Here is a 27,578-nt window from a genome sequence, read left to right as displayed (position 1 = left end):
CGTCCACATTCAGGGAAGGCGTCCACCCTGAACCCCGCCCACCCAAGGACGCCCGTCTCCCTCCCGGATCAGAGCTGGCCAAAGAGTGATCCAAGACCCAGGCAGCGGCGGCAGTGGCAGCAGCTACGGCAACGGCAACAGCAACAGGTCTGCGTTGAGACCGAGAAGATGGGCGGGGCGGGGGAGGAACCCTGGAGACCATCAGTCCGGGCACCCAAAAGGGGGTTGGAGTAAGCGCTGGGCGTACTTTCCCGGGAGCGGGGCATCAACGCTGTTTGTTGGAGGGGTGGGGGAGAGAAGAGACCCCCGTCCTGAGTTCGCCCAACCAGCCCGATCAGAAGCGGCTACTAGACGGAGGGGGGCGTCGCTTTCCCCGGAGGAGTTTCCTTTCTCTTTCCCGATTCGGGCTCCTGTTGTGGGTCGCTCCGGAGGGGGTGTTTCCTTCGGGTTCTGGGTTCTCGCGTGAATCCAGAGAAAGGACAATTTGGTAGCCACGTTCTCCATCCCTTGCAGAAATCCCGTTTCAGAGCGTTCGCCACTGGACCAAACATTGTTAGTGCAAGAACTTGCTGGACCGTTTCCCCAATTCCCAAAAAAAGGAATGGGGGTGTTGTAATGACGAGGCAGTCGAGGTGTTTGATCATGATCAACTGATTCATGATGATCTTTATTGGAATCTAGTCTTGCATTTATACACATTTTTAGTAATCCTCTAACATTGGTTAACTTTGGTTTCTGCTTGACTTTCGTTATTGTTCAGCATAGTAACTAACACAACTAATGATCTCTAGTCAAAGTCCAACATATGTTTACTTCCTCTCTCTAATCCTCCTTTAGATGAGTAACTTTATTTGCCTGAGTTGTATTTGCTTGGAAGCATTCTTTTCTCTGAGGTTTGCCATCAGATAGGAACATTCCTGCAATTACAACTCTACATGGGGGGGGGGGGAGTCCATTTGGTTCAGCTGTGGCAGCAAAATTCAATGTTTTAACATGGGGATGCGGTTCCAGAGGTGGTTTTTGCAGAGGCAACTGAAATTTTCCTTTGAAGACTTTTAGCTTCTCATCCAAGAAACTTATTGGATGAGATGTGAAACGCCTTCAGAGAAAAGCCAGAAAGTCCAGTTACCTCTGGAGTTTTATTTATTTATTTATTTGGTTTGTCAATTGCTTACAAAGTAATAGGTATAAGTAAAAACATAGTTATGAATACATGGATACATATAAGAAAAATTTAAAAAATATAAAAGAAAAAATAGGACAGGGACGGTAGGCATGTTGGTGCGCTTATGCACCAACCTTGACCTGGAGGACTGAGAATCTCTATAGATATGGAGATGTGATCTTCCTGAATATGTAGGTGTGACAGGGCAGGTGACAAACAAGCAACCCTGTTGCAATCCATGCTCCGTCCCTTTTGTGTCCTGAGGTTGTTTGCACTGCAAGGTGCCAAAGCTTTTCTCATGATTTTGAACAAAATGTTTGGCCAAACTTATGGGGTCCATGTAAATCGCAGAGATGTTCTCTCAGTCTCCAGATACACCTCCTAATACTCCTGCATTTCGGAAGGACAGCTGGGGTAACAAATGGCGTCTTGAAAGATTATAGAATAAAAGAGTTGGAAGGGACCTAGTAGGTCATCTAGTCCAACCTCCCACCCAAGCAGGAGACCCTACATCATTTCTGACAAATGGCAGTCCAATCTCTTCTTGAAAACTTCCAGTGATGAGCTCCCACAACTTCTGAAGGCAACGTCTGTTCCAGAGACAGAGAATGAGAGAGAGAATGAGAAAGAATAAGTCTGTGAGAGAAAATGAGAGAGACAATGAGAGAGAGAGAGAGAGATACAGAGAGACAGACACACAGAGAGAGAGACAGAGAACTGTAAATCCCAGAACTCTTCATTCTCCCAAATCAGCACAATACCACTGAGAAAGAAAACCAAGAAGAAACCAGCATGGCTGCACAAAGATTTCTCTGACAAATTGAAAGACAAAAAGGACAAGTACAAAAAATGGAAAGAGGGACACACAACTAAGGCAGAATATCATCAGATAGCCAGAGCACGCTGAAGACCAGACAAGGATGGAATCTGATCAAGGAGAGATTCAACCTGGACATATGGAGAAGTTTTCTGACAGTGAGACCAATCAACCCATAGAACAGCCTGCCTTCAGAAGTTGTGGGAGCTTCATCGCTGGAAGCTTTCAAGAAGAGAATGAACTGGCTTTCTGTCAGAAATGGTGTGGGGTCTCCTGCTTGGGCATGGGGTTGGACTAGAAGACCTCCAAGGTCCTTTTCAACTCTGTTATTCTGTTATCCTTTGCTGTTCTCAAGCAGCCTATTTCTGCACATTGTGTATAGAACATTGTGTGGCTTTCTGATTTTGCAAGCACAGAATGAGGTGGTCATATTTGCAGTTCTCTCTCTCTCTCTCTCTCTCACACACACACACACACACTTATTCTTTCTCATTCTCATATTCTCTCTCTGGAACAGAATTTGCCTCCAGGTCATGGTTGTCCCAACTCCACAGGTAACTGGGCTTTCTGGTTTTTCTCTGAAGGCGTTTCACTTCTCACCCAAGAAGTTTCTTGGACGAGAAGCAAAATCTCTTCAAAGAAAAACCAGAAATTTCAGTTGCCTCTGCAAAAACCACCTTTGGAACCGCATCCCCATGTTAAAACATTGAATTTTGCTGCCACAGCTGAACCAAATGGACTCTGAACCCCGCCCACCCAAGGACGCCCGTCTCCCTCCCGGATCGGAGCTGGCCAAAGGGCGATCCAAGACCCAGGCGGTGGCGGCGGCGGCAGCAGCAGCAACTGCAACAGGTCTGGCGTTGGGACGGAGAAGACGGGCGGGGCGCGGGGGGGGGGCGGTATTTAGGAACTCTGGAGAGCATCAGTCTGGGCACCCAAAAGGGGGTTGGAGTAAGCGCTGGGCGTACTTTCCGGGGAGCGGGGCATCAACGCTGTTTGTTGGAGGGGTGGAGGAGAGAAGAGACCCCAGTCCTGAGTTCGCCCAACCAGCCCGAGCAGAAGCGGCTACGAGACGGAGGGGGGCGTCGCTTTCCCCGGCGGAGTTTCCTTTCTCTTTCCCGATTCGGGCTCCTGTTGTGGGGTCGCTCCGGAGAGGGAGTTTCCTTCGGGTTCTGGGTTCCCGTGTGAATCCAGTGAAAGGACGATTCGGTAGCCACGTTCTCCATCCCTTGAAGAAATCCTGTTTCAGAGCTTTCGCCGCGAGACCAAACATTATTAGTACAAGAACTTGCCGGACCGTTTCCCCAATTCCCAAAAAAAGGAATGGGGAAAAAAAAAGTCCATTTGGTTCAGCTGTGGCAGCAAAATTCAATGTTTTAACATGGGGATGCGGTTCCAAAGGTGGTTTTTGCAGAGGCAACTGAAATTTTCCTTTGAAGACTTTTCGCTTCTCGTCCAAGAAACGTATTGGATGAGAAGTGAAACGCCTTCAGAGAAAACCCAGAAAGTCCAGTTACCTCTGGAGTTGGGACAACCATGACCTGGAGGACTGAGAATCTCTATAGACCTGGGGATGTGGTCTTCCTGAATATGTAAGATGACAGGGCAGGTAATAAACAAGCCTTGTGCCCTGTTGCAATCCATGCTCCATCCCTTTTGTGTCCTGAGGTTGCTTGCACTGCAAGGAGTCAAAGCTTTTCTCATGATTTTGAACAAAAAATTTGGCCAAACTTATGGGGTCCATGTAAACCCCAGAGATGTTCTCTCAGTCAACCAGAGATTCTCCAGATACACCTCCTAATACTCCTGCACTTCAGAAGGACAGCTGGGGTAAGAAATGGTGTCTTGAAAGATTACAGATTAACAGAGTTGGAAGGGATTTAGGTCATCTACTCCAAACCCCCCCCCCCCCAAGCAGGAGACCCTGCACCATTTCTGACAAATGCCAGTCCAATCTCCTCTTGAAAGCTTCCAGTGATGAAGTTCCCAGAACTTCCAAAGGCAACTTCGGTTCCATTGGTTGATTGCTCTCACTATCAGAAAATTTCTCCGTATATCCAGGTTGAATCTCTCCTTGATCAGATTCCATCCATTATTCCTTGTCTGGCCTTCAGCATGCTCTGGCTATCTGACCATATTCTGCCTTAGTTGTGTGTCCCTCTTTCCATTTTTTTGTACTTGTCCTTTTTGTCTTTCAGTTTGTCAGAGAGATCTTTTGCAGCCATGCTGGTTTCTTCTTGGGTTTCTTGTTCATCTTTCTCAGTGGTATTGTGCTGGCCTGGGCTTTTAAGATCATACTTTTCAAAGTTTCCCAAGATTCTTGAATTGTTTTCCCCTTTAGGATTTTCTTCCAAGGAGTCTTTCCCAAGTTCTCTCTGAATTTACTAAAATCAGCTCTTTTAAATTCTAATACTGTGATATCATTATGTTCTATTGCTTGTGTTGCGTTATGTTGAATTTCTGAGCCAAGAGATGATTTCTGAGCCAAGAGATTTGTCAAGAGATAAAATTATGAGTCTTTCTCCCAGCTTGGAACTGAACCAGGTGGATATTTCTTCCAACAATACTATATCCTTAGCATTTCCTTACTCCATTGATTTTGTCAAATAAGCAATCAGGTTTGTTTGGGTGACCTACTTTCATCAAACCCATGGTGGCTTCCAGTAATCACTTTGTTCACATCCAGCTGCTCATCTAGAAATCTATTGCTTGTTGATCTTTTCCTGGATTTTCCCAGGTGGTGATATCAAGGTGATTGTAATTTCCTTGATCCACTTTTTCCACTTTTTTGAAAAGTGGAACCCCATCAGCTCTTTCCCAATCTTCTGGTGGGTCCTCTGTCCTCCAGTAGCTCTGAAAGACAACTCCCACTCCTTGTCCATTTCATCCCTAGTGTTAAGAATTAAATCTACTGTAACTGACCCTACTTCTCGCTTCCACATTTTTAGATGGCAAAGTTGTAAGCTAAGCATGAGATACATAACCACAGGAGTGTTTCAATAATGCTTGAATTGTCTCTTTCCTTCTTTTCTGACCTAACAACATTGCACTAGCAGGAAAAGAAGGAAATGGAGTAATGCTGCTGGAGTAGTTTGGGAAGAAATATCCATCTGGTTCAGTTCCAAGCTGGGAAAAACACATTGGAAACATGGAGGTTGATTGGAAAGAAGGTTTAATGATGAACAGAACCACCTAGGTTCTCGGCAGCTGACCATATGGAATTGAGAGTGGAGGGGTATTTATAGCTTCTCTTGCACTTGAACTTCCTTTCCTGTGCAACAACATGTATTCTCTTGGCTGTTGTCAGATTCCCATGGTGCCATATAAGGGTCATATAGGGGTCATACCTGGGTCTATAGGCAAAGTACAGACAAAGTGTTTGTCTGAGCTAAATTTGGTTGAAGTTTGGACTGGTGATGCAATGAAAGGGCTTGTGTTGAAAGGGGCTTGGGCAATTCCTATTGTGCCTTAATGGCTTTGCCTTGTGTTGGATCTTGAGTGAGGGCTATTTGCTTATGAATAGAGCTATCTACATACCTGTCTTCTTTCAATAAGCTTGTTATCTCTTAAGTGCTGGCATCTGCTGTGGGCTATGAAGAAAAGAAGGGGTGCTTTCTGCCTCTAAAAAAACATGTTTCTGCATTTCTCATTTAGGGAAATATAATATTCTGCCTTTTTTAATAGGACCCAAAATATTTCATTCTTCTGGGAGGGGGGTGGGTGCTAACTTTCTACAGTAGGGAGGGCTGAGAGCGGGCCCTCCTTCTGAAAACACTCCATCAGTGTCCCATCTCACCCCCTGCCTTTCTTCCCAGGGAGATGGCTCAGCTCACACAGTGGCTTTTGCGACAGGAATACTGGCTACCTTCAGGGATCACCTGGGAGGACATGGAGGACACCGAGGACGTCCATTATCCCAAACCTCATCACCTCCTGTTCAGCCTCCCCATCACTCTCCTGCTGGTCACACTCCGGTTCTTGTTTGATAGGCAAGTTCTTGCATTTGGTGTTTTCAGCTAAAACCAAGCAGTGGTAGAAGAAGAAGGACCCTCCCCCACCTATTTGGGGAGGCCTTTCCTTCCCCCTCTACCCAAATACTTGAAACAATGGAATGTCCCTTTTGCCCTTAGCAATCATTTTTGATGTACTGAATTTGTAAGGTTGACAAATATGAGAACCAAGGGAAGTTGAATATGACATTAATACGTCTGACATTACTTTTTGCTTGTATTAGCTCCCTAGTCCCAGCAGAGGCACAATTGGGGTCCAATATGAAGGATGGCAAAGGCCCTCCTGGGCTGGGCTGCTACCTGTTTTTCAACCAGCAACCATAAGTCTAGGATGACCCCCACCCCAAATTAAACCCTGGCTCTGTTTGGAGTATGGCAACCCCCTCCAAACTGGGCTCTATTTCTGTTTAGGTTATTCGTGCAATGCCTTCCAGAACAGGAGATGGAGAACACAATTTCATCCTGTTAAGGTCTTGGGATTTAAGAGCTGACCAGCAATGAAGCTAATGCAACATAGGCTGATGCAATAAGAATGAATCAGCATAGCATGGGTATTTCCTTTAAGACTGTGGATGGGTTCTACCCCTTTAAGATGTGTTTATATAAAGGCAGCCATTAGGGGGCATGTCCTCTCTCCTTGTGTCCAGTATTCATTGCAGAAGTTCTCTGTGTAGAGTTAAGAAGAAGAAAGATTGCTTATAATGTATTTTGCCTATCATGTGTATGTCTGTACATAATTGTTGTATATAAACCACTGTTAAATGTCTAAGTCTCTGGTGACATGTTTTGCTCTTGGGTTGTCTCATAATGGTAGTCAAGCTGCAAATGCTTTGACACACCCAGCCTTGCTAGATGGTGGTTAGCTCTCAGAGAGTGATTGTAGCCACCTGGGGGTTTATCTACATCCTCGGAATAATCACCCCCTGGTATTAAATAATGCATTCCTGAATTTATGCTCTTTATCCATTTTCTTAATGTCCTTACAGTGAAGAACACAGAGCGATGTGTTTCTTCTCTGTCAAGTATTTAATCTATCCATTTTAATAGGATAAAAGTTGAATTTGTGCTACCGCATCTTAATATTATAGGGTTTTTTCAAGTGTGATTCTAATCACTATTATTTAAAAATTATTTCATTCCAGTGTAACTATTTTTATTATTAGTTTGTTAGATTTCCCCACTTTTTGAAATTGCAGGTTATGTTCGGCAGACTTGCGTTCTTTGCATAGGTTTCATGTGCCTGTTATTGAATGGATCATGGAACAAGAAAGCCAGGGACCTTTTAAATTTAGAACAGAGAATAATAGAGTTGAAAGGGAGCTTGGAGGTCTTCTAGTACAGCCCCTTGTTTCAGCGGAAGACCCAATACCATTTCAGATAAATGACTGTCCAGTCTCTTTTTGAAAGCCTCTAGTGATAGAGCAACCACAACTTCTGGAAGCAAGTTGTTCCATTGGGTTAATTGTTCTGTCAGGAAATTTCTCCTTAATTCTAGGTTGCTCTTTTCCTTGATTAGCTTCCAACTATTGCTTCTTGTCCTGCCTTCAGAATAGATTGATCCCCCCCCACTTTTTTGTGGCAGCCCCTCAAATATTGGAAGACTGCTATCATGTTTCCCCTAGTCCTTCTTTTCATTAGACTAGACATATCCAATTCCTGTAACCGTTCCTCATATCTTTTAGCCTCCAACTCTCCAATCATTTTTGTTGCTTTTTTTGCACTCTTTCCAGAGCCTCAACATCTTTTCTATATTGTGGTGACCAGAACTGGATGCAATATTCCAACTGCAATATTCCAATTTACGCTTTGTAATGCAGTGCTAGAATATTATGTAATCTTGATTCTGTTCTGTACAGTCATTTACATACTCGCAAGCCCCGCGCTGCGATTGGCTAAAGTGCGCAGCAACCGGATTGGGCGAGCGAGCCGCACTGATTGGTCCGTTACGAATCCCCCGCGATTGGTGGAAACTAATCGCGGGAGATTCAAAGCGGTGCCATTGGCCACGGCCGCCGCGGCTTGGGAATAAAAAGCCGCAGTTTTTCCCTCCAAGCTTAAGCTGTAACCAGAGCACAATAAAGAGCTGAAACCAGTCACTGACTCCGAGCTTCCTTCCTGCGCCGGACACGACACTGGCGACGAAGGTGGGATTCAGAGAATAACCACCGTGCACGTGTCCCGAGGAAGACAAAGACCGACTAGATGGCCAGCATGACCCCGCCAGCCCCATTCAACCCGGCTACCGAGGACTGGGAATCGTACACGGATCGATTCCTGATGTTCCTCGAAAGTAGCAACTTGAAGGATGCGAACGGGCAGAAGAAGAGGGCCGTCTTCCTCACACACTGCGGGCCCGCAGTGTTCAAGATGGCCAAAGCTCTCGCGAAACCCACGGATGTGAAGGCGATGGACTGGGGCGATCTCGAGCCACTACTTCGGAACCACTACGCCCCCGCCGTGCCCATTCTCATCCGGCGGGACAAATTCTACCGGCGGAACCAGCGGCAGGACGAGAGCATCAGCGACTTCATAGCCGCCCTGCAGGACCTAGGGGGAATGTGCGAGTTCTGGGATTTGGACGATGCCCTCCGAGACCGCGTGGTCCTAGGCCTCAGGGACCAGGCACTGAAGAGCCGGCTGATGGCAAAGGGCGACATCGATCTCGCCGATGCCCTGGCCGAAGCCTCCGCGGCCGAAGCCACCCGAAAGTCAGCCGCCAGGCTTCGGAGGGCAGAAAACGACCGCACAGAAACCCCCGAAGCAAGCCGACGAGAGACCACCACACATCACGGGGACCTGGACTCCGCCTCCGATACCACGGAAGAGGAGGAAGACGTCCATCGGCTCCAAGCAGGACGGGACCGACGAGATCAACGAGGTCGTAAGTCGGGACCCCAGTGCACCGGGTGCGGGGGAAATCACCTTCGATCAGAATGCCGGTTCATCGACGTGATCTGCCGGCATTGCAACAAGAAGGGCCACATCGCCCGAGTCTGCCGACTCAGAAAAACACACAGCCCCCGCCGCCAAGACCCGAGCAACCGGGGGCAAGACGACACCCCCCCCGAGAACCAGAGATCGCCAAGCCGACAATCGCTGGAGCCGAGACAACCGGGGGCGATGAAACGGGGAAGGCCGCCAGAGAGAGGAAACCCACCAGACGGTCACCATCGGCCATGCCGAAACCACGGATGCCTGGAAGGTCTACGTGGAGGTGAGCATCGAGGGCGAACCATGCCGGATGGAGGTGGACTTCGGATCCTACCTCTCCATGGTCGCCTGGAAAGAACTCAAGCGACTGGTGCCAACCATCCAGAAAAGAGGACTGGAGAACCAGAAGCTGGTCATCAAAGACTACCAGGGGAACCGCATCCCTGTCATCGGGACCAGACAGTTCGAGGTGACCTTCAAGGACCGCACCGTGAAGCTTCCCCTGACAATCGTGGACCGAAACTGACCCAGCCTCTTAGGACTCCAATGGTTCGCACCACTCGGCATCGAGGTTACGGGCATAAACCACACCACAGAGGCCAACTGGGAGCAGCAACTGGCAAGGGACTTCCAAGAAGTATTCGACGGCACCCTAGGCAAGTACCGAGGGCCCCCTATCTCTTTCAGCCTAGACCCCAATGTCGCCCCCATACGCCTAAAACCTAGATGGGTGCCTTTTGCACTCCGAAAAAAAATCGACGAGCAGATTGACAAGCTCGTCAAACAGGGGGTTTTGCAACCAATCGACCATGCCCGGTGGGAGACCCCAATAGTCACCCCAGTTAAGCCAGATGGGTCAGTAAGGATCTGCGGGGACTATAAGGCCACCCTCAATTGCGCCCTGCAACAAAGCGCCTACCCCGTCCCAGTAGTGCAACACCTACTACACTCGCTGGGGGGGGCAAGGTCTTTGCGAAGCTCGACCTGGCACAAGCCTATCAACAGCTGCCGGTCGATGAAGAAACCGCCGAGGCACAAACAATAGTCACCCACCGGGGAGCGTTTCGGTGTAACCGACTCCAGTTTGGAGTCAGCGTGGCCCCAGGAATTTTCCAGAGCCTCATGGAGAGACTGCTGCGAGGAATCAAAGGGGTGGTCCCCTATTTTGACGATGTATTAGTGTCAGCAGCCAACCGGGAAGAATTAGAGGGTCGCCTAAGGGAGGTACTAGAAAAATTCAAAAGGGCCGGCCTAAAAGTGAAGAGAGAGAAATGCCAGCTATGCACAGAGCAAGTCGAGTTCCTGGGGTACCTCCTAGACCGACATGGCATCCACCCAACCGGAAGCAAAATCAAAGCCATCAAGGAAGCCCCCACACCCAAGAACAAAACAGAGCTGCAGGCATTTCTGGGACTGCTAAATTTTTACAATGTGTTCTTGCCCCAAAAGGCGACCGCAGTGGAGCCCTTGCATAGGCTTCTGGACAAGACGGCCAAATGGACCTGGGGGAAATGGGAGGACACCGCATTCAAGAACACCAAAGACCTGCTCACCTCGGATGCCGTCCTCATTCAGTATAATGAGACCCTACCCCTCGCCGTCACATGCGACGCCTCACCATTTGGCGTCGGCGCCGTCCTCAGCCATACACTACCGGACGGAAAAGAAGCACCCATCGCTTTCTTTTCGAGAACACTCAGCAAACCCGAAAGAAACTACAGCCAGTTAGACAAGGAGGCACTGGCCATCGTCGCAGCGGTAAAGAAGTTCCACGAATACCTCTACGGCCACCGATTCACCATCATCACGGACCACAAGCCACTGCTGGGCATCCTGGCGGGGAACAAGGCCACCCCGAACATCCTATCCCCCAGGATGACAAGGTGGTCCGAGTTCCTCGCCGCCTACGACTACCGTCTCACACACAGACCCGGTAAGGCGATCACCCATGCAGACGCGTTGAGCCGCGAGCCGCTTCCCGACCTAGACGATGACCCAGCTCCCACGACGACCACCCTCAGCATAGAGACATTGCCCGACCTACCCATAACCGTGTCAGACATTGCCCGAGAGACTAATAAAGACAAGCGTCTGGCGCGGGTATTACATTGGGTAGAAAAGGGATGGCCAGAGAAAGACAACGATGAAGCATTCAGGACATTCCGAAACTGGCAAACAGAACTGTCACTACAGAAGGGTTGCGTGCTATGGGGGGACAGGGTGGTTATACCGGAAAAATTGCAAGGGAAAGTATTAAAATTGTTGCACGAAGGGCACCCGGGCATTGTGAGGACTAAAGCCTTGGCCAGAAGTTACGCTTGGTGGCCAGGCATGGACAAGGAGATCGAGGCTTGGGTAGCCAAGTGCTCGCGCTGCCAAGAAACCAGACCAAATCCCCCCGCAGCACCAATATTAGAATGGGAAACACCCAGGGGGCCATGGTCGAGACTCCATATAGACTTTGCCGGGCCCACAAAAGGGAATACATTCCTCATCACGGTGGATGCTTACTCCAATTGGCTGGAGGTAAGCAACATGAAGACCACCACAACAGAAGCGGTAACCAAGGTACTCAACAAGCTCTTCGCAACCCACGGCCTCCCGGATGTCATCGTGTCAGACAACGGACCCCAGTTCACCTCGCTGGAATTCGAAAAATTCCTAGCGGAACGGGGCATACGACACGCACTGACAGCGACGGCACATCCGGCGGCCAACGGTAGGGCGGAACGGATGGTTCAATTTACAAAGAGAACCCTCCAAAGAATCGAACACGGGGACATACAAGAAAAAAATAAATAAAATGCTCCTAATACAACATATAACCCCAAACACAACAACAAACAAAAGCCCGGCAGAATTACTGATGGGGAGGAAACTAAGGTCCCCACTTGACAGACTACACCCCACATACAACCCGGATAAACCCCCAGACTCATCCAGCAAGCACTGGGTTTTTGCACCAGGCGACGCAGTCTATGCAAAAAGCTCACCGGAGACCCACTATGGGTACTGGCGACTATAACCCAACTGACAGGACCACACTCCTACCGGCTGCAGACAACCGACGGACAAACATGGAAACGCCACATCGATCAATTAAGATCAAGAATAAGAAACACAACCGACACGCAAGCAAACACAGACGACCCCATTGACACAAACCAAGAGGGGAGGGAATACACAGGGGAGCAAGAAGAAATAGAAAATAACCAGCAATACTCACCAGCAAACAGCCAACTCAAAGCCTCACCAGGGAGAAACAGCCAGGCCAGCTCAACCAGACCAGGAGGGAGCAGCGAGAGTCGCGGCTCGACCAACCCGAGTAGACCGGGAGGGAGCCGCAACAAGAGGCCCGGCAACACCTTCCAGACAGTTCCATCGATGAGACCAAGAGAAACAGAGGTCCCGACCAAACCGGCCGAGAACCAAACAACAACTAACCTGCGCAGGTCCAGTAGGCAAGTACGAAGCCCCACCTACCTACGGGACTACGTTACGTAGGACCGAACCAAGAGGGGAGGGGTGTTCTGTACAGTCATTTACATACTCGCAAGCCTTGCGCTGCGATTGGCTAAAGCGCGCAGCAACCGGATTGGGCGAGCGAGCCGCACTGATTGGTCCGTTACGAATCCCCCGCGATTGGTGGAAACTAATCGCGGGAGATTCGAAGCGGTGCCATTGGTCACGCGTCAGGCGGCTTGGGAATAAAAAGCCGCAGTTTTTCCCTCCAAGCTTAAGCTGTAACCGGAGCACGATAAAGAGCTGAAACCAGTCACTGACTCCGAGCTTCCCTCCTGCGCCGGACACGACAGATTCTGTGCCTTTATTAATGCATCCTAGGAATGCATTGGCTTTTTTGGCTGCTGTACACCATTGCATCATGTTTAAGTGATTGTCCACCAAGACTCCAAAATCCCTCTCACAATCAGTGGCATTAAGTCAAGTTTCACCGAGCCTGTACCTATACATTTGGTTTTTCCTGCCTAGGGATAGAACAGGGGAGTCAAACTCTCAGCCCGTGGGCCAGATGCATCATGTGCTGGCCACCCCTAGGGTAAAAAAGTTATGCAAGTTTGACATCCCTGGTGTAGAGCCTTACTTTTAGCCAGTGTTCATTTGCCTGACTGAAGCTGTTGCCTTTTCCAGGAAAATTGCCATCCCCTTGAGCAAAAAACTGGGTTTGCAAGAAAAGGTGAGGAGGAAACCTTCTCCAAACCCAATCCTGGAAGCTTTTTACACAAAATGGAGGAAAAATCCCCAAAAGGTGAGTTTCTTTTCTACAGGTTTGCAGGTAGATATCCATTCATCTTGCTCTCAGAGGGACAATGGGCAGTTTGTAGCTCAAAGGATAAACTGTCAGGGTTCCGACCGATGCCCTAATTAAATCATGAGCCTCAGGCCAAGCTTCAAAAGAAATCCAGTTATGTATTAGGAGCTTCATGTCAGCATGGACCAAATGAAGCCAACTCTGAACTAATTTAATTCGCACTTTGGCTCTCACCCTGTTTCCTCTTCACCAAAGATGCATCATCAATCACATTCCCCAACAAAGCAATATTGTGGGTTGTGGAAGTCACTCCTATCTGGCCACTGTGGGTCTCCTTGGAGATGACCTTGAGATTGCTAGCTGGAATGTGTTTTGTTTTGACTGAAATGCAAGTTCCTTGATGCAGCTGCGAGGTTTGATTCCCCAACCTCCTGGCCTATGGCAACTCGAGAGCAGGTCAGGAATGTTTTGCGAATTGACATAAACATCATATGAAAGTAAAATACATCAGTAAAATGGGAGCTTAATTCAAAGATAGAATAAAGGAGGGGTCGCTAAACTTTTGGATCTCATCGAGCACCAAATTTTTAAATTTTAAATCCCGGGGACCACTAATATGAATTTTGACTGATGGTGGCTTGCTGACACTGGTGGGAGAGAGAGAAAGAGATCTGATCTAACCTCTCTCTCTTCCTCTCCCCCTCCCTCTTCCCCTCACCCCCCTCTCCCTCACACACACACACATACACACAAACACACAAAGGCAGGGATGGGATTCAAATTTCTTAACAACTAGTTCTGTGGGCGTGGCCTAATTTGTGGGTGTGGCTTGGTGGTCATGTGACTGGCTGGGCATGGCTTGTATGTAAATATTATAAATATTTATGTAAATATTGAAATTTTTATTAAAAAAGAGCAACTTTTACCCAAAATCAGGCAAAGCAGGCAGGCAGATTGAGTTGCTCACAGAATCACAGATTCATTCAAAGATCTATTTTTCTGCTATCGGCTACCTGCACTGAATAATAGAAGCTCCAGTCCTAAGGAAGGTTCGGCTCTGCTTAAAAGCAGAACTGAAGATCTAAAGATTAGCTAGAAAGCAAGAAATGCTACAATTTCCTGCCTTTTAGCTAATCTAAATCTCCCGGCACAGCAGACCAGGTGATGGTCGGGGGAAAAAAAGGAAAAATAGCAACATAGCAGGCAAGTTTGCCAGGTAAGGAGTGAGTGGGTGGGAGGGTTCCCATGGGCCATGTGGGCAGCGCAGCTTTGTGTTCCCGCACAGCCTGGATGCGAGTTGACATAAACGTCATATGAAAGTAAAATACATCAGTAAAATAGGAGCCTAATACAAAGATAGAATAAGGTAAAAATGAAAAGGTGAACACCTTTAAGGTGTTAATCACTTCCAGCTTTGCATGTCCCACTGTAAGCCCTATACAAGTTGGTAGAGCCAGGTCTTCACACTTTTCTGAAAGGTCAGGAGTGTGGAGGCCCCCCTTTCTGTTTTTCTCTCCCTCCCTGTGTCCTGCATGTGTATTCATAGCAAAGAGAATTTGAGGAAAAATTAAAAACTGAGGCCTGTTGCATTTCTTCCTCCTCCTCCTCTTCTATATTCTGGAATCTCAGGTAATGAGTGTCTTTTTTTTGTTTCCAACATTTTCACAGTGTTTTCTAGCTCTTTATCTGCTTGTGTCAATTTATAATTTATATCATTCACTTTTTTCTCTACTTGTTCTGATTTTTCCTCCATTTTCTGGATTCTTTGCTAATTTTTTTGTTATCATTTGTTGGAAATTCTCAAGTTTTTCACCCGTATTTTGAATTTTTTTCTTTCATCTCTCCCGTATCATTTCTCACTATATCTTTCCTTATCTCACTATGATTTTTTGTCATGGACTCCTGTAGCACCTGTGCAGATTTTCTCACCTGGTTCTGCCTCCTTCCATCCAGGAAGAAGTCAGCAGCTTAGCCAAGCAGTGCGACCTCCAACCAAGACAGATAGAGAGGTGGTTCCGATATAGACTGAATCAGAACCGGCCCAGTTTGACCAAGAAATTCTGTGAAGCCAGGTGAGTGGAAACTCTTGGGCAAGGCAATTCATGTGCAGTCCATGTGGACCAGAGTATTTCTTAGTACCCAACAGGATCTTTGTCACTGCTAACTTTACAAGAAGATTCTGAATGATTTAAGAAGGATGTTTGTGTTGGATGTCCAGTAGGAATATACATATTAATTGATCAAAGGTGCTTCTTCCAAAGTTTCTATACTTAAGAGTGGGTTTCTGAGCTTGAAGAAAGTTCACTGGGGAAGGAGAAGTCTTTGAAATCAACCAATCCGCTGTGTAGTTGGATTCTTTCAGAAAGCTTTGGACATAGGGAAGAAGAGACCGGGTGAATCATCAGCTGGGATGGGACAATGGGAGAAGATGGCAAGGAAGTGAATGGCAGTAGCCACAAAGTGGAACTGCTTAATTCATTCTTTGCACTTGTCTACATGCAAAAGGAAAAAAAAATACCCCAACCTACCAAAAGTAGAACCATAAAAACAGACTAGTAGTACATGTCCAAATAGGTAAGAAATGTTAAGAAATACTTGTCCACTCTAGATGAGTTCAAATCACCAGGACCAGATGGTTTACATACCAGAATTCTGAAGGAGCTGGAAGATGTGATCTCAGAATCACTGAACTATATCTTCAAAGATCCTAGAACATTGGGGAATTACCAAAGGATTTGGAAAAGTGCTGGTGAGATTCCCATCTTCAAAAAAGGAGGAAAAAATGGATCCAGGAAATTACAGATCTATCAGTCTGACCTCAATAACTGTGAAGATCCTGTAAAAGAATATCAGGCAACAAATCAGGGAACATCTACCGTGTTTCTCCAACAATACGACCTCCCCCAATAGGAAGACCCAGCATGTTTTCTAGGCATAAATGAAATTAAGCCCCTCCCCCCAAATTTAGGCCTATTTTAAAACATGCAAAATGGGGGGAAGGGCGGGGGGACTTGCCGTTAAGAGCGCCCTGGGGGCAGCAATTCCTCGCCACCAGCTCCTCCTAATGGGCAATCATGGCAGAGCGTGGAGAGCTCCCTACTCCTGCCAAGCACCTTTGCGGCAGACCCAAGACCTTCAATGCCCACCGCTGTTGATTTCCCTTCTGCCCATGCCGTCGCTGCGTTTGGAGCTGCCACTTCCACGTTTGGAGCACCACTGCTGTTTGGAGCACCGCTGCTGTTTGGAGCTGCCGCTTCTGCATTTGGAGCTGTTGCTGCGTTTGGAGCTGCCGCTTCCACATTTGGAGTGCTGCCACCGTTTGGAGCACTGCTGCTGTTTGGAGCTGCTGCTTCCGCATTTGGAGCTGCCGCTGCATTTGGAGCTGCCGCTTCCACATTTGGAACCCCACCGCTGTTTGGAGCACTGCCGCTGTTTGGAGTTGCCATGTCTGCATTTGGAGCTGCTGCCACGTTTGGAGCTGCTGCTTCCGTGTTTGGAGCACTGCTGCTGTTTGGAGCACCACCGCCATTTGGAGTGCCGCCACCACTCCAAACGCACCGGCAGCTCCAAACACGGAAGTGGCAGCTCCAAACATGATGGCGGTGCTCCAAATGGTGGCAGCACTCCAAATAGCAGTGGCACTCCAAACACGGAAGTAGCAGCTCCAAACGTGGCGGTGGTGCTCCAAATGGCAGCGGCACTCCAAATGGCAGCAGCACTCCAAACATGGAAGCGGCAGCTCCAAACGTGGCAGCGGTGCTCCAAATGGCAGTGACACTTCAAATGGCAGCGGCACTCCAAACACGGAAGCGGCAGCTCCAAATGTGGCAGCGTAATGGGCAGAAGGGAAAGCAACAGCGGCGGGTGCCAAAGGTCTTGGGTCTGCAGCAAAGGTGTTTGGTGGGAGTAGGGAGCTCTCTGAGCTTCACCATGATCACCCGTTAGGAGCGGCTGGTGGCGAGGCTATCCGCGGGGCGCTCTAGATGAGGATGCAAGGGGGGGAATTAAGTCACCCCCGAAAAGACAGCCTAGCTGTTTTTTCAGGGCTCAAAAAAATATAAGACCCGGCCTTATTTTATGAGAAACATGGTAGAGGCAAGCGAAGTTATAACTAGATACCAACATGTGTTTGTCAAAAACATATTATGCCAAACAAAACTTATTGCATTCTTTGATAAAATTACTAAATTATTGGACCAGCAAAATGCTGTGGGCATAGTATGCTAGGTCCTCAATAAAGTATTTGACAAAGTAGACCACAACCTACTACTTGATAAGAGAGAAAAATGTGGAATAGACATCATTTTCATCAGAAGGATTTGTAACTGGCTGATACACCACATTCAACATTTAGTCCTCAATGGAACTACATCAGAGGGAAGTATGCAGTCCAGTTCCCCAAGGTTCTTTCTTGGGTCCAGTATTTTTTGACATCACCATCAATGCTTTAGATGAGGGAAAAGATGGGGAACTCATGAAATTTGCACACGACAACAAGCTATTGGGAATAGCAAAAACTTTAGAAGATAGGTTCAAGATCGAGAAAATTCTTGAGATAATTGAACATTGGACCTATCCAAAGTCACTTCTTTCTCTTTTTTCCCTTCACCATTTTTCCACTATTTTCATTTTCATTTTATATTTTGGAAAGTTTATTAAAATTATATTTAAAAAAGACAATTTGTGTGATGCAAAGGAAAGCATCCCCCTTCAGCATCTTTACAATACTGGTACCAATGTGTTTTGGCCTCCAAACCAGTGGAGGGCCCAATTAGGTTGTCAAAGAGCACATCTGTTGGGTCCCAAAGGTGGTTTTTTAAAGAGTCAACTGGACTTTCCAGAGAGAAACAGGATTCAACTGGGCGGCTTCTCTGCAGCCCAGGAGCTATTTCTGAAGGGAGGGGGACTTGCAAGCTTTTCGCTCTGCTGCAGCGAAAGGCAGGCAAAAATGGCCGGCCTGGTGGGCAGGCAAAAGCAGGCTGCAGGCATGTCGTGCATGTGCATGATATTGCGCATGTGCGATAGGGACTGACTGGGCAGGGAGAGGAGAAGCAGGCAGAGAGCGAGCACAGGTCGATTTACCAGTTCTCCGAACTACCGGAGAACGTAACACCTGGTTCTACCAAACTGGTACGGACCGGTAGAATCCCACCCCTGCTGTTTCCAATTACCCTGATGTGTTTTTTCTGATTGTTTTCCAGCTGGAGAGCCGTGAACTCCCTTACTTACCTCTTCATGACATTGGCTGTCCTTTACAATGTGAGTGCCAACTTTACCTACTTCTGTTGGTCATTGTAAAAAAAAAACCTAGTCATGTATATTACTGGGTGTGACCTTCTCTGCCTCCCACTTCCTAACATGTAATTATACTTTTTTGATGAGCAAAAGTGGGTCCATTTTTGAACTCTTTCCAAATATCTTAGTGACTAAAGTTGCTTTGTAATCTCCTTTTCCTTCCATTGTCCTCTTCATGTCGGGTCTAAAGGAGTGTCGGTGGGCTGGTATGATGCGATTCCTAATGAACAATTTCTTCTTGCAGAAACCCTGGTTCTGGAACACTCGCGAATGTTGGGTTGGGTACCCACTGAAGGTAAGACACCAGAAGACATTTGAATGAACATTTCAAGGGGAAAATGTGCATCAATTCCTTTTGCAAAAATAATATGAAAGTGCAATCCATCCTGCCCTGACTTTCGAAACATGACATTCATCCAAGCTTTAGGAATTAAATTCTTTCCTGTTCTTGAAGCTGAAAAGGAAGTGATTAAGCAGCAATAAGAAATACCACATGAGGCCAAGTGTAAGGAAATTCTCAGCATGCCCTGGGCAAAATCATTGGACTTTTCTAACTTTCCTAGCTAACAAATTTATCATCCAAAAGATGGAGGAGGGAACTAGAGTGACAACTATATTAGACTTAATTAAAATGAATAGGAATGATAATGCAGGCACAAGTAATAGAACAAAGACTAGTTAGCTGATTTTAACAAACTAAAAAAGACAAGAGAAAGGATTCCATGGATGGACATTATAGAGTGAAAACCAATTCATGGTACTTGGGAAATTTGCAAAAACAAAGTAAAAAAGCCCAAACAAAACCAATGCCACAGAGAAAGAGAAACAAGGAACTCAAAATGAGATCAGCATGGTTGAACAAAGAATTCTGTGACAAATTGATAGACAGAATGAACTTAGGAAAAATGTCCTGACAGTTAGAACAATTAATCAGTGGAACAACTTGCCTCCAGAAATTGTAAATGCTCCAACACTGGAAGTTTTTAAGAAGAGATTGGATAACCATTTGTCTAAAATGGTATAGGCTTTCCTACCTAAGCAGAGGGTTGGACTAGAAGACTCCAAGGTCCCTTCCAACTCTGTTATTCTAATGTAGTATCATCTCCTCCTTGTTAAGGTAGAACAATGTGGGATAGACAGTATCACTACCAGATGGATTTGCAGTTGGCTGACCAACCACACTCAGCAAGTGGTCCTCAATGGAACAATGTCTAGATAGAGAGAACCATGCAATGGTGGCACCTCAAAATAGTGTCTTGGTCTCAGTGCTCTTCAACTTCTTCATCAATCGCCTAGATGAGGATGTCAAAGGGGTGCTCATCAAATTTTGGAATGCCACTAAAATGGGGGGAATTGCTAACATTCAGGATACCATGTCTGATTCTGGTTACCATGATGCCAAAAATATGTTGAAGCCCTAGAAAAAGTGAGAGAAGAGCAACAAAGATGACATGGAGTCCAGAGGATAAATTGCATGATGAATGACTAATGGAACTACTGTATATATGTTTAGGCCAGTGTTGTCATACTTGATTACATTGTGGGCCACATCAGGAGTGTGTTTGATCTTGGGGGCTGGAGTAGGCATGACCAGCTCAATGTCACTCATGACAGGGGCACCTGTGGTGGCTCGAGCACTCTATCAGCAAAAACGGGCTCCCAAGCTCCATTTCTGGCTGTGATGGCCTCCTGCAATTCTCTGCCAGCCCTCCTGAGCTCTGTTTTTGCTGGCAGAGGCTCCACGGCCAGTATTTCACTGTTTCCAGGGCAGTCCCATGGGCCCCATGGGGCTTGAGTTTGACACCCCTGGTTTAGGCTAATGAAGAGAATGCTGATGGGAGACTTGAAAACAGTCTACCAGGACTAGAAGGGCTGTCACAGGGTAGATTTATTCTCTACAGCACCTGAGGGCAGGACAAAAAGAAATGGGTCTGGATAGATCCTTTTCAGCCACGAAATGTTAAGAAAAGCCCCTTGCACGTGGGGGCTCGCTAGCACAGTATTTCTCAAACTTGACAACTTTTGGACATGTGGACTTCAACTCCTAGAATGCTCCAACCACCACGAACACATTACTAAGGTATTGTCTTCACTTGGGAAGCTGAGAATTGGGATTACATGACACCATTTCTCTTCATTCATTCATTGCAGCCTCTCCATCCAAGCCTTTATGGCTACTACCTCCTGCAGTTCTCCTTCTACTGGTCCTTGGTCATCACAGCGCCTTTTGACGTCAAACAGAAGGTGAGTAAGCTCTGGCAGAAGAGATGCGAAAGGTGAAACAAAAACAAAACAAGGATGCTAGTTTGGTGCACCTTAAGATGCAAAACTATATGCTACAAACATTCTTGTCAGTATGACCTTTAAGTACATCATAGGGCAACAATTTTTGAACCGGGGTACCTCAAATGGGCTAACATATGGAAGCAATGAACTTCTCCCTGCTTCAGAGCTCCTGGCTGCTGCTGCACTGCTGTGCTGTTAATGAGAATATATGATCTTCCTTTTCAATTTTGTGTGACAGTTTCCCAGCCAGTCTCACAATCCCTTGCTACATTCCTGTACCCAGCAACAGCCAGATAGCTATTTGCTGGGAAGGGGAAGGTAGAAAGTGAGGGAAGGGAAGGAAAAGAAGGATTTCCAATACTCTTCACAAGATTCTCAAAGTTAAGGAAATATTTCTGAAACAATGACTCAGCAGAACTCAACATTGTCTACTTCCACTCAAAACCCCTTCCCCATAATGGGCCCCCTGGAGGAGCTGCAAATCAATAATCCAGTTATCTCATCTTCCTGCAGGATTTTAATGCGATGATGATCCACCATGTGATCTCCATCTTGCTCATTGGCTTCTCCTATTGCATCAATTTCATCCCTATCGGTTCACTTGTCATAGCCGTGAACAATACTTCCGATAGTCTGCTGTATGTAAGTTAAAGCTCAGGAACACTCTTCCTCTACCCTAAGATAAAAAATGAATACATTCTTCCCCTTCCCCTCTTTAAAACACAAAAAAATACACACTCCTCCATGTTTTTTGAAAAGAGGAAATACATAAATCTAGAAATCTATACCAGCCTTCTCTTGCTTGCCAGATGTGTTGGGACCAGCTAAATAATTGATGTCATAGTCCCAATCTGAAAGGCTTGTTTGAAGGTTGAGAAAATAATAATTCAGAGAAAGAAGCAGCCTGAAAAAAAAATGGGGGCTGAAATTGTTTGAATTTGTTTTGAATTTGAAAGCACATTTGTTCTGTATTCAACACAAAATATTTGGAAATGAGCTAACCCTCACTTGTGGGTGACTAAGATATTCCCATCAGGCTTTGCTTGCAAGCTGGTCCAGGTTTCTCATTTTTGTATTCTGCAAACTACAATTCCCAGGATCCCGGTGGGAGATAGAATACAGGTCGTACATCTTAAACTCACAGAAATGTGCCACCATATTCTGAAAGCTAAGTGTTCTCACAACAGGAGCCTCAGCCACTCAACAATTTTTGTCCTAAAGGTGCTTTTTCAAGAGGCAGCTGGACTTTCTGATTTTTCTTTGAAGATGTTTCACTTCTATAAAGGAAGCTTCTTCAGCTCTCACTGGATGGTGGGGAATGGAAGGATTTATACTCCTTGCAGACAGCTGGTCATTTGCATTCTTTTAGTGAGTCATTAAGCCCACCTGGATGTTTTTCTGTGTCCTCAACTGAGTAATCCAAATTTTTGTGGAGCTTTCTTGGGTGCAGCCAAGTGGCTCAACCTTTAAGGAGCCTCAACAACTTGCTAAAAGGATGCAAATGACCAGCTGTTTGCAAGGAGTATAAATCCTTCCATTCCTCACCATCCATAACTGAAGAAGCTTCTTGGATGAGAAATAAAACATCTTCCAAGCAAAACCAGAAAGTCCAGTTGCCTCTTGAAAAAAACAAAAACTTTTGGGACAGCCATGACCTGGATGACCGAGAATCTCCATAGATATCAACAGTTACTGTTTCTTTTTCTCTCTTTTTCCCCAGGCTGCAAAGGTGTTTAAATACCTGAAGTGGCAGAAAACCTGCAACACACTCTTTATCATTTTCTCAGTGGTATTCCTCTTTAATCGTGCCATCGTTTTTCCTTACAAGTATGTTTCAGGAATGCATGCAAAAAGGGCGGGAATTTGACAGCACAATTGCAGTGCCATCTTTTTGTGACATTTCTCCTCACATCTTTGGGACATGTTTTTTTGTCATATTGTGATGACCAGAACTGGATGCAGTATTCCAAGTGTGGCTGTAGTAAGGCTTTGTTAGAACCAGTTTAAAAAGCCTTATTACAGCCATACTTGGAATTCTGCATCCAGTTTGGGTCACCACAATGTAAAGAAGATGTTGAGACTCTGGAGAGAGTGCAGAGAAAAGCAACAAGAATGACTAGGGGGCTGCAAGTTAAAATATACGAAGAACAGTTGCAGGATTTGGATATGTCTATTCTAGAGAAAACAAGGACTAGGGGTGACATGATAGCAGTCTTCCAATATTCGAGGGGCTCTTTCAAAGATGGGGAGGGTGCCAAACTATTTTCCAAAGCACCAAAAGGCAAGGCAAGAAACAATGGATAGAAACTAACTAAGGAGACAAGCATTCATAGAACTAAGGAGAAATTTTCTAACAGTGAAAGCAATCATCCGATGGAATAGCTTGCTGTCGGAAGTTGTGGGTGCTCCATCACTGGAGGCTTTCAAGAAGAGACTGGGTGGCCATTTGTCTGAAAGTCTGAAATGGTATAGAATCTCCTGCTCAAGCAGAGGCTGGGCTAGATTACCTCCAAGATGCCTTCCAAGCCTATTATTCTATGTTCTATCTCAGCTTGTAACTGCTGTAAACAAGTAGAAGTTTCAATCTTCATGTAACCCATCAAACTTCCAGAATTGGGAAGTAACGTCCATTTCCTGCCTAAGCAGGGGGTTGGACTAGAAGACTTCCAAGTTCCCTTCCAACTCTTCTCCTCTCCTCTCCTCTCCTCTCCTCTCCTCTACTCTACTCTACTCTCTCTTCCCTTCTCTTCCCTTCCCTTCCCTCCCTTCCCTTCCCTTCCCTTCTCTTCCGTTCCATTCCATTCCATTCCATTCCATTCCATTCTATATCACTGTTATTCTCTATTAAAATACTTCCATTTTAATCAATTCTGGCTAAAGCCATTCAGATCATCTGTTCTTGTTTTGAAGCCCTAATGGATATCCTGAATTCCTAACGCCATTAGTTATCTCAGCCTTGAAAAGTAGAGATAATCCATATTCCTCTTTCTTTTTCCATCCCCTCTCCCTCCTCAAGGATTCTCTACAGCACATTGTACCATTCGGCAGAGGTCCATGAGCCTTATTTTGGCTACTACTTCTTCAATGCCCTCCTGACGCTCATGTATGTTCTCAATGTTCTCTGGTGCTGCGTGGTCATCCTCATGCTTTATAGGTTCCTGATCCATGGCAAGGTAAGGGCAGTAATTGGGCACTTGTGAATTGGGCACATAGGAACAGAAGGCACATGTTGGGGAGGGGGCAGAAGACCACCAATTACCATATTTTTCAGACTATAAGATGCACTTCCACCCAAAAATGTGGGTTGAAATGTCTGTCCATCTTAAAGAGCAAATACGGGTCCATTCTGGGCCTCCCAAAGCCACTGTGTGTCCCATTTTTTGGCCTCCCTGACACCGGGGAGGTCGAAAATGGGACCCATGGAAGCAAAAAACTATATTTTTCCTTGTTTTCCTCCTCTAAACTTTGGTGTGTCTTATGGTCCGGTGCGTGTTATAGTCCAAAAAATATGGTACTTTCGTTTAACCCTGCTCCATGTTTGTTTTTATTCCATGTTGAGTCTGATGCAAGATTCCTGAGCTCTGCTTGCATCTGTGATAGGCGGGTGAGAATTGGAATGGAAGAAACCACATATGTTCAACCATGCTCCCTAGCCAAAATAGACTTTTAGACACAAACACTTACGTTACCATACACTCCTAAATGGTGGCCTTATAATGGCAGTGGGAAAGGACATGGGATCAAACCAGTGGTGGGATTCAATTTTTTTTACTACTGGTTCTGTGGGTGTGGCTTGGTGGGCATGGCTTATTGGTCATGTGACTGGGTGGGCGTGGCCCAATTTAGCAGTCCATTTTGCCAATTACCAGTCCATTAAACAATTCACAGCAGCCCCCTTTTGCATTCTGGCAAATAAGCTGAGCTAATAAACAACAGAATATAGGAGAGGTGAGAGGTAAGAGTGGGGCCAGGTAGGCGGGGCCAGTGAAAATTTTCCCTACCGGTTCTACGAACCACTTAAATTTCCCAAACCGGTCTGAACCTCCTGAATACCATCCCTGGATGAAACCCACCATAACACCTAGTGCCCCATTGTCACCGCTGAACACAACCTGAAAATCCTAACCCCCAGGGTTTTTTTTTGTAGGGGGAGGAATATCAAAATAAGGGACCCTGTCCCCCTCCCATCTACAACAGTCAAGCAAGCACACTAAAATTCTAAAACTCTTCGGAAAGTTTTCAGGGTCACCGAAAAGACTCTATGCTGCAGCATCTCAATTTCAGGACCCTCTGGCAATTTGCTATGGTGGGGGGCCACCCACCTTCATTTTCATGATAGAAAATGGGCCCCCAAAATGTACAATCCAGACTCTGGCTGTGTTCAAGTGGGAGTTCAACTCTGACCCTCTCAACCCCAGAGCTTAAGGAGAGGAGAAGGACTATGGATTGGGTTTTTGAAGAGGTACCAGAGATAACATGGATATCTTGAGCTTGCAGGGGGTTCAAGCCCCCAAGGCCTCTTAAACATTTTTAAATTAATTTTTGTATTAATTACATTTGTTAGTGCTTAATACACATCGTGTTGTCTGGGTATTGAATTTTACATATCACGTTCTTAATCTCCACCTCTTTTTTCCAATCACTGATAAAATAGATTCCATATTTGATAATATTCTGTACGTTCTTTCTGTTTAATTTTTAATGTCAGTCTTTACATTTCTGCACATTCTAGAATCTTCTTAATTATTTCTTCAACTCGTGGTGTTACTTCATTTTTCCAGCATTGCGCAAATACAACTCTCACTGCTGTCAAGTTGTGCAATATTAAATACATACTTTTCTTATTAGGTTTACCTGATATTATACCTCATAAAACTATCCCTAATAAATTAATTATGTCTATTCATTAGGTTTAAAATCTACATGCTTTCCAATAATCTTTTCTAGCCATTTATGTATTTCTCCCAGTTTTTTTGGTTTACTACAAGTCCACCATATATAATATGTGCCTGTTTTTTTATTCCATTTCCAACATTTGCTAGACATATTTTTAAAGATTTTAGCCAGTGGTCAATGCCATCAATAAAACATTTTATATAAGTTTATTTATGCAAAGTTGCCATTAATAATGGCCTCTTTAACATGTTGAAGCCCCTTCTTCTAAAGAGCCATGGACTTGCCTGTATGCCATGCAAAACATAGCATGGCCCTTTGGTTGTACAAAAGATAAGCATCTCCAATGGAAAAGGCCAGTTGTGTGTCCCCAAAAGGTTTTTTGCCCTCTGATGGACTCTAATTGAGCAGGATTGAAGAGAGGTGACATCTCTGTTTCTCTGTTGTAGATAGTAAAGGATGCACGGAGCGACTCAGAGAGCAGCGAGGAAGAGGATGTGGATGAAGAAGAGGATGTGGATGCAGTGGACCAGAAGGCAGAACAAAAACACACACAAAACAAAACAGCACTATTGTCAAGGAATTGCGTGGTAGGTGTCCAAATGAGGTCATAGACACTGACACATACCTGTAGTTTTATATGAACAAATACGTTTAACATTTTTATTCACAGAAGGCAGGGTGGTCACAGAGAGGAGGGGGTCAAGCTATTCTCCAAGGCACCCGAAGGCCAGACAAGGAATAATGGATGGAAACTGATCAAGGAGAGATTCAACCTAGAAATAAGGAGGAATTTTCTGACAATGAGAACAATCAACCAATGGAACGAAAGTTGCCTTCAGATGTTGTGGGAGCTTCATCACTGGAAACTTTCAAGAAGAGACTGGACTGCCATCTGTCATTAAAAATGGTGTAGGGGTTCTGTATTGCACATTAGCATTCTTGTAAAACCCCGTCCTGATTGGCCAGGACGCACGGCACTCGGATTGGCTGAGCAAGCCGCGCTGATTGGCCCGTTGCGAATCTCCCGCGATTGGAGGAAACCGATCGCGGGAGATTCGAAGCGGTGTCATTGGCCGCGGCTGGCAAGGCAAGTTCAATATAAGCCGCCACCGATCCGAAGAAGCAAGCCGATCTCAGAACGAAATAAAAGAGCTTAAAAGTCACTGAGTCTCGCGTCTCCTTTACGATCGGTGTACATGACAGTAGGGTCTCCAGCTTGGGCAGAGGGTTGAACTAGATGACCTACAAGGTCCCTTTCAAGTGTTGTATTCTACTCCACTCCACTCACTCCACTCCACTCAGCTCCATTCCTTTCTATTATATCTATTTCTGCTCTATTAATTCTATTCTATATTCTATTCCTGTGATGGCAAACCTATGGCACTTGTGCCAGAGGTGGCAGTCAGACCCTTCTCTGTGGGCACGTGTGCTGTTGCCAGATGCTCTCCTGGTTTCTGGTGTGCACATGCACACCGCCCACTGGAGTTCGCAAGAGCCAGAGCATGGGAAAATGGCCTGAAAACAGCCCAAAAAACGGGCCCCAAACCACCAAAAAACAAGCATGCATGCACCAGCCAGCTGGTCTTTAGGTTTCTGGTGCTTCGGAACATGCACATGGATGTGCATGCATGCACATTCTGGTTTGGGCACTCTGTGCCAAAAAAGTTCACCATTATTGTTCTATTCCATTCTTCTATTCTATATTCTATTCTATATTCTATTCTATGTTCGATTCTATTCAATTGCATTCATTTCTATTTCTAATTTCATTCCTTCCCTTCCCTTTCTATTTCTATTTCTATTATTTCTATTTCTATTCTATTAATTCTACTCTATTCTATATTCTGTTCCATTCTTCTATATTCTATTCTATTCTATTCTATTCTATTCTATTCTATTCTATTCATT

At 45.8% G+C, this 27,578-nt stretch overlaps 1 protein-coding gene across 2 annotated transcripts; it reads left to right on the top strand.

Moving 5' to 3' along the window:
• Window positions 1-2,774: 2,774 nt before the first annotated feature.
• Window positions 2,775-26,827, top strand: LOC113427019 (ceramide synthase 4-like). Of its 2 annotated transcripts, XM_087952812.1 has the most exons (12): window positions 2,775-2,834; window positions 5,798-5,971; window positions 13,073-13,190; window positions 15,147-15,265; window positions 18,395-18,452; window positions 18,733-18,783; window positions 20,640-20,732; window positions 21,288-21,416; window positions 22,495-22,601; window positions 23,791-23,947; window positions 26,117-26,257; window positions 26,341-26,827. In XM_087952812.1, the coding sequence occupies exons 2-12, from the start codon at window positions 5,802-5,804 to the stop codon at window positions 26,410-26,412; spliced, it is 1,215 nt and encodes a 404-aa protein (XP_087808938.1). In that variant the 5' UTR covers window positions 2,775-2,834; window positions 5,798-5,801; the 3' UTR covers window positions 26,413-26,827. The 2 variants fall into 2 exon arrangements, with proteins under 2 accessions (XP_087808938.1, XP_087808939.1); XM_087952813.1 differs by lacking the exon at window positions 21,288-21,416.
• The last annotated feature ends 751 nt before the right edge of the window (window positions 26,828-27,578 follow it).

This window comes from Notechis scutatus, chromosome 1, assembly GCF_049901735.1.
Source record: "Notechis scutatus isolate UNSWTSFEM ecotype Mainland chromosome 1, rNotScu1.2, whole genome shotgun sequence".
NCBI classification, from domain to species: domain Eukaryota; kingdom Metazoa; phylum Chordata; class Lepidosauria; order Squamata; family Elapidae; genus Notechis; species Notechis scutatus.
This window is presented reverse-complemented; position numbering and strand designations above follow the sequence as displayed.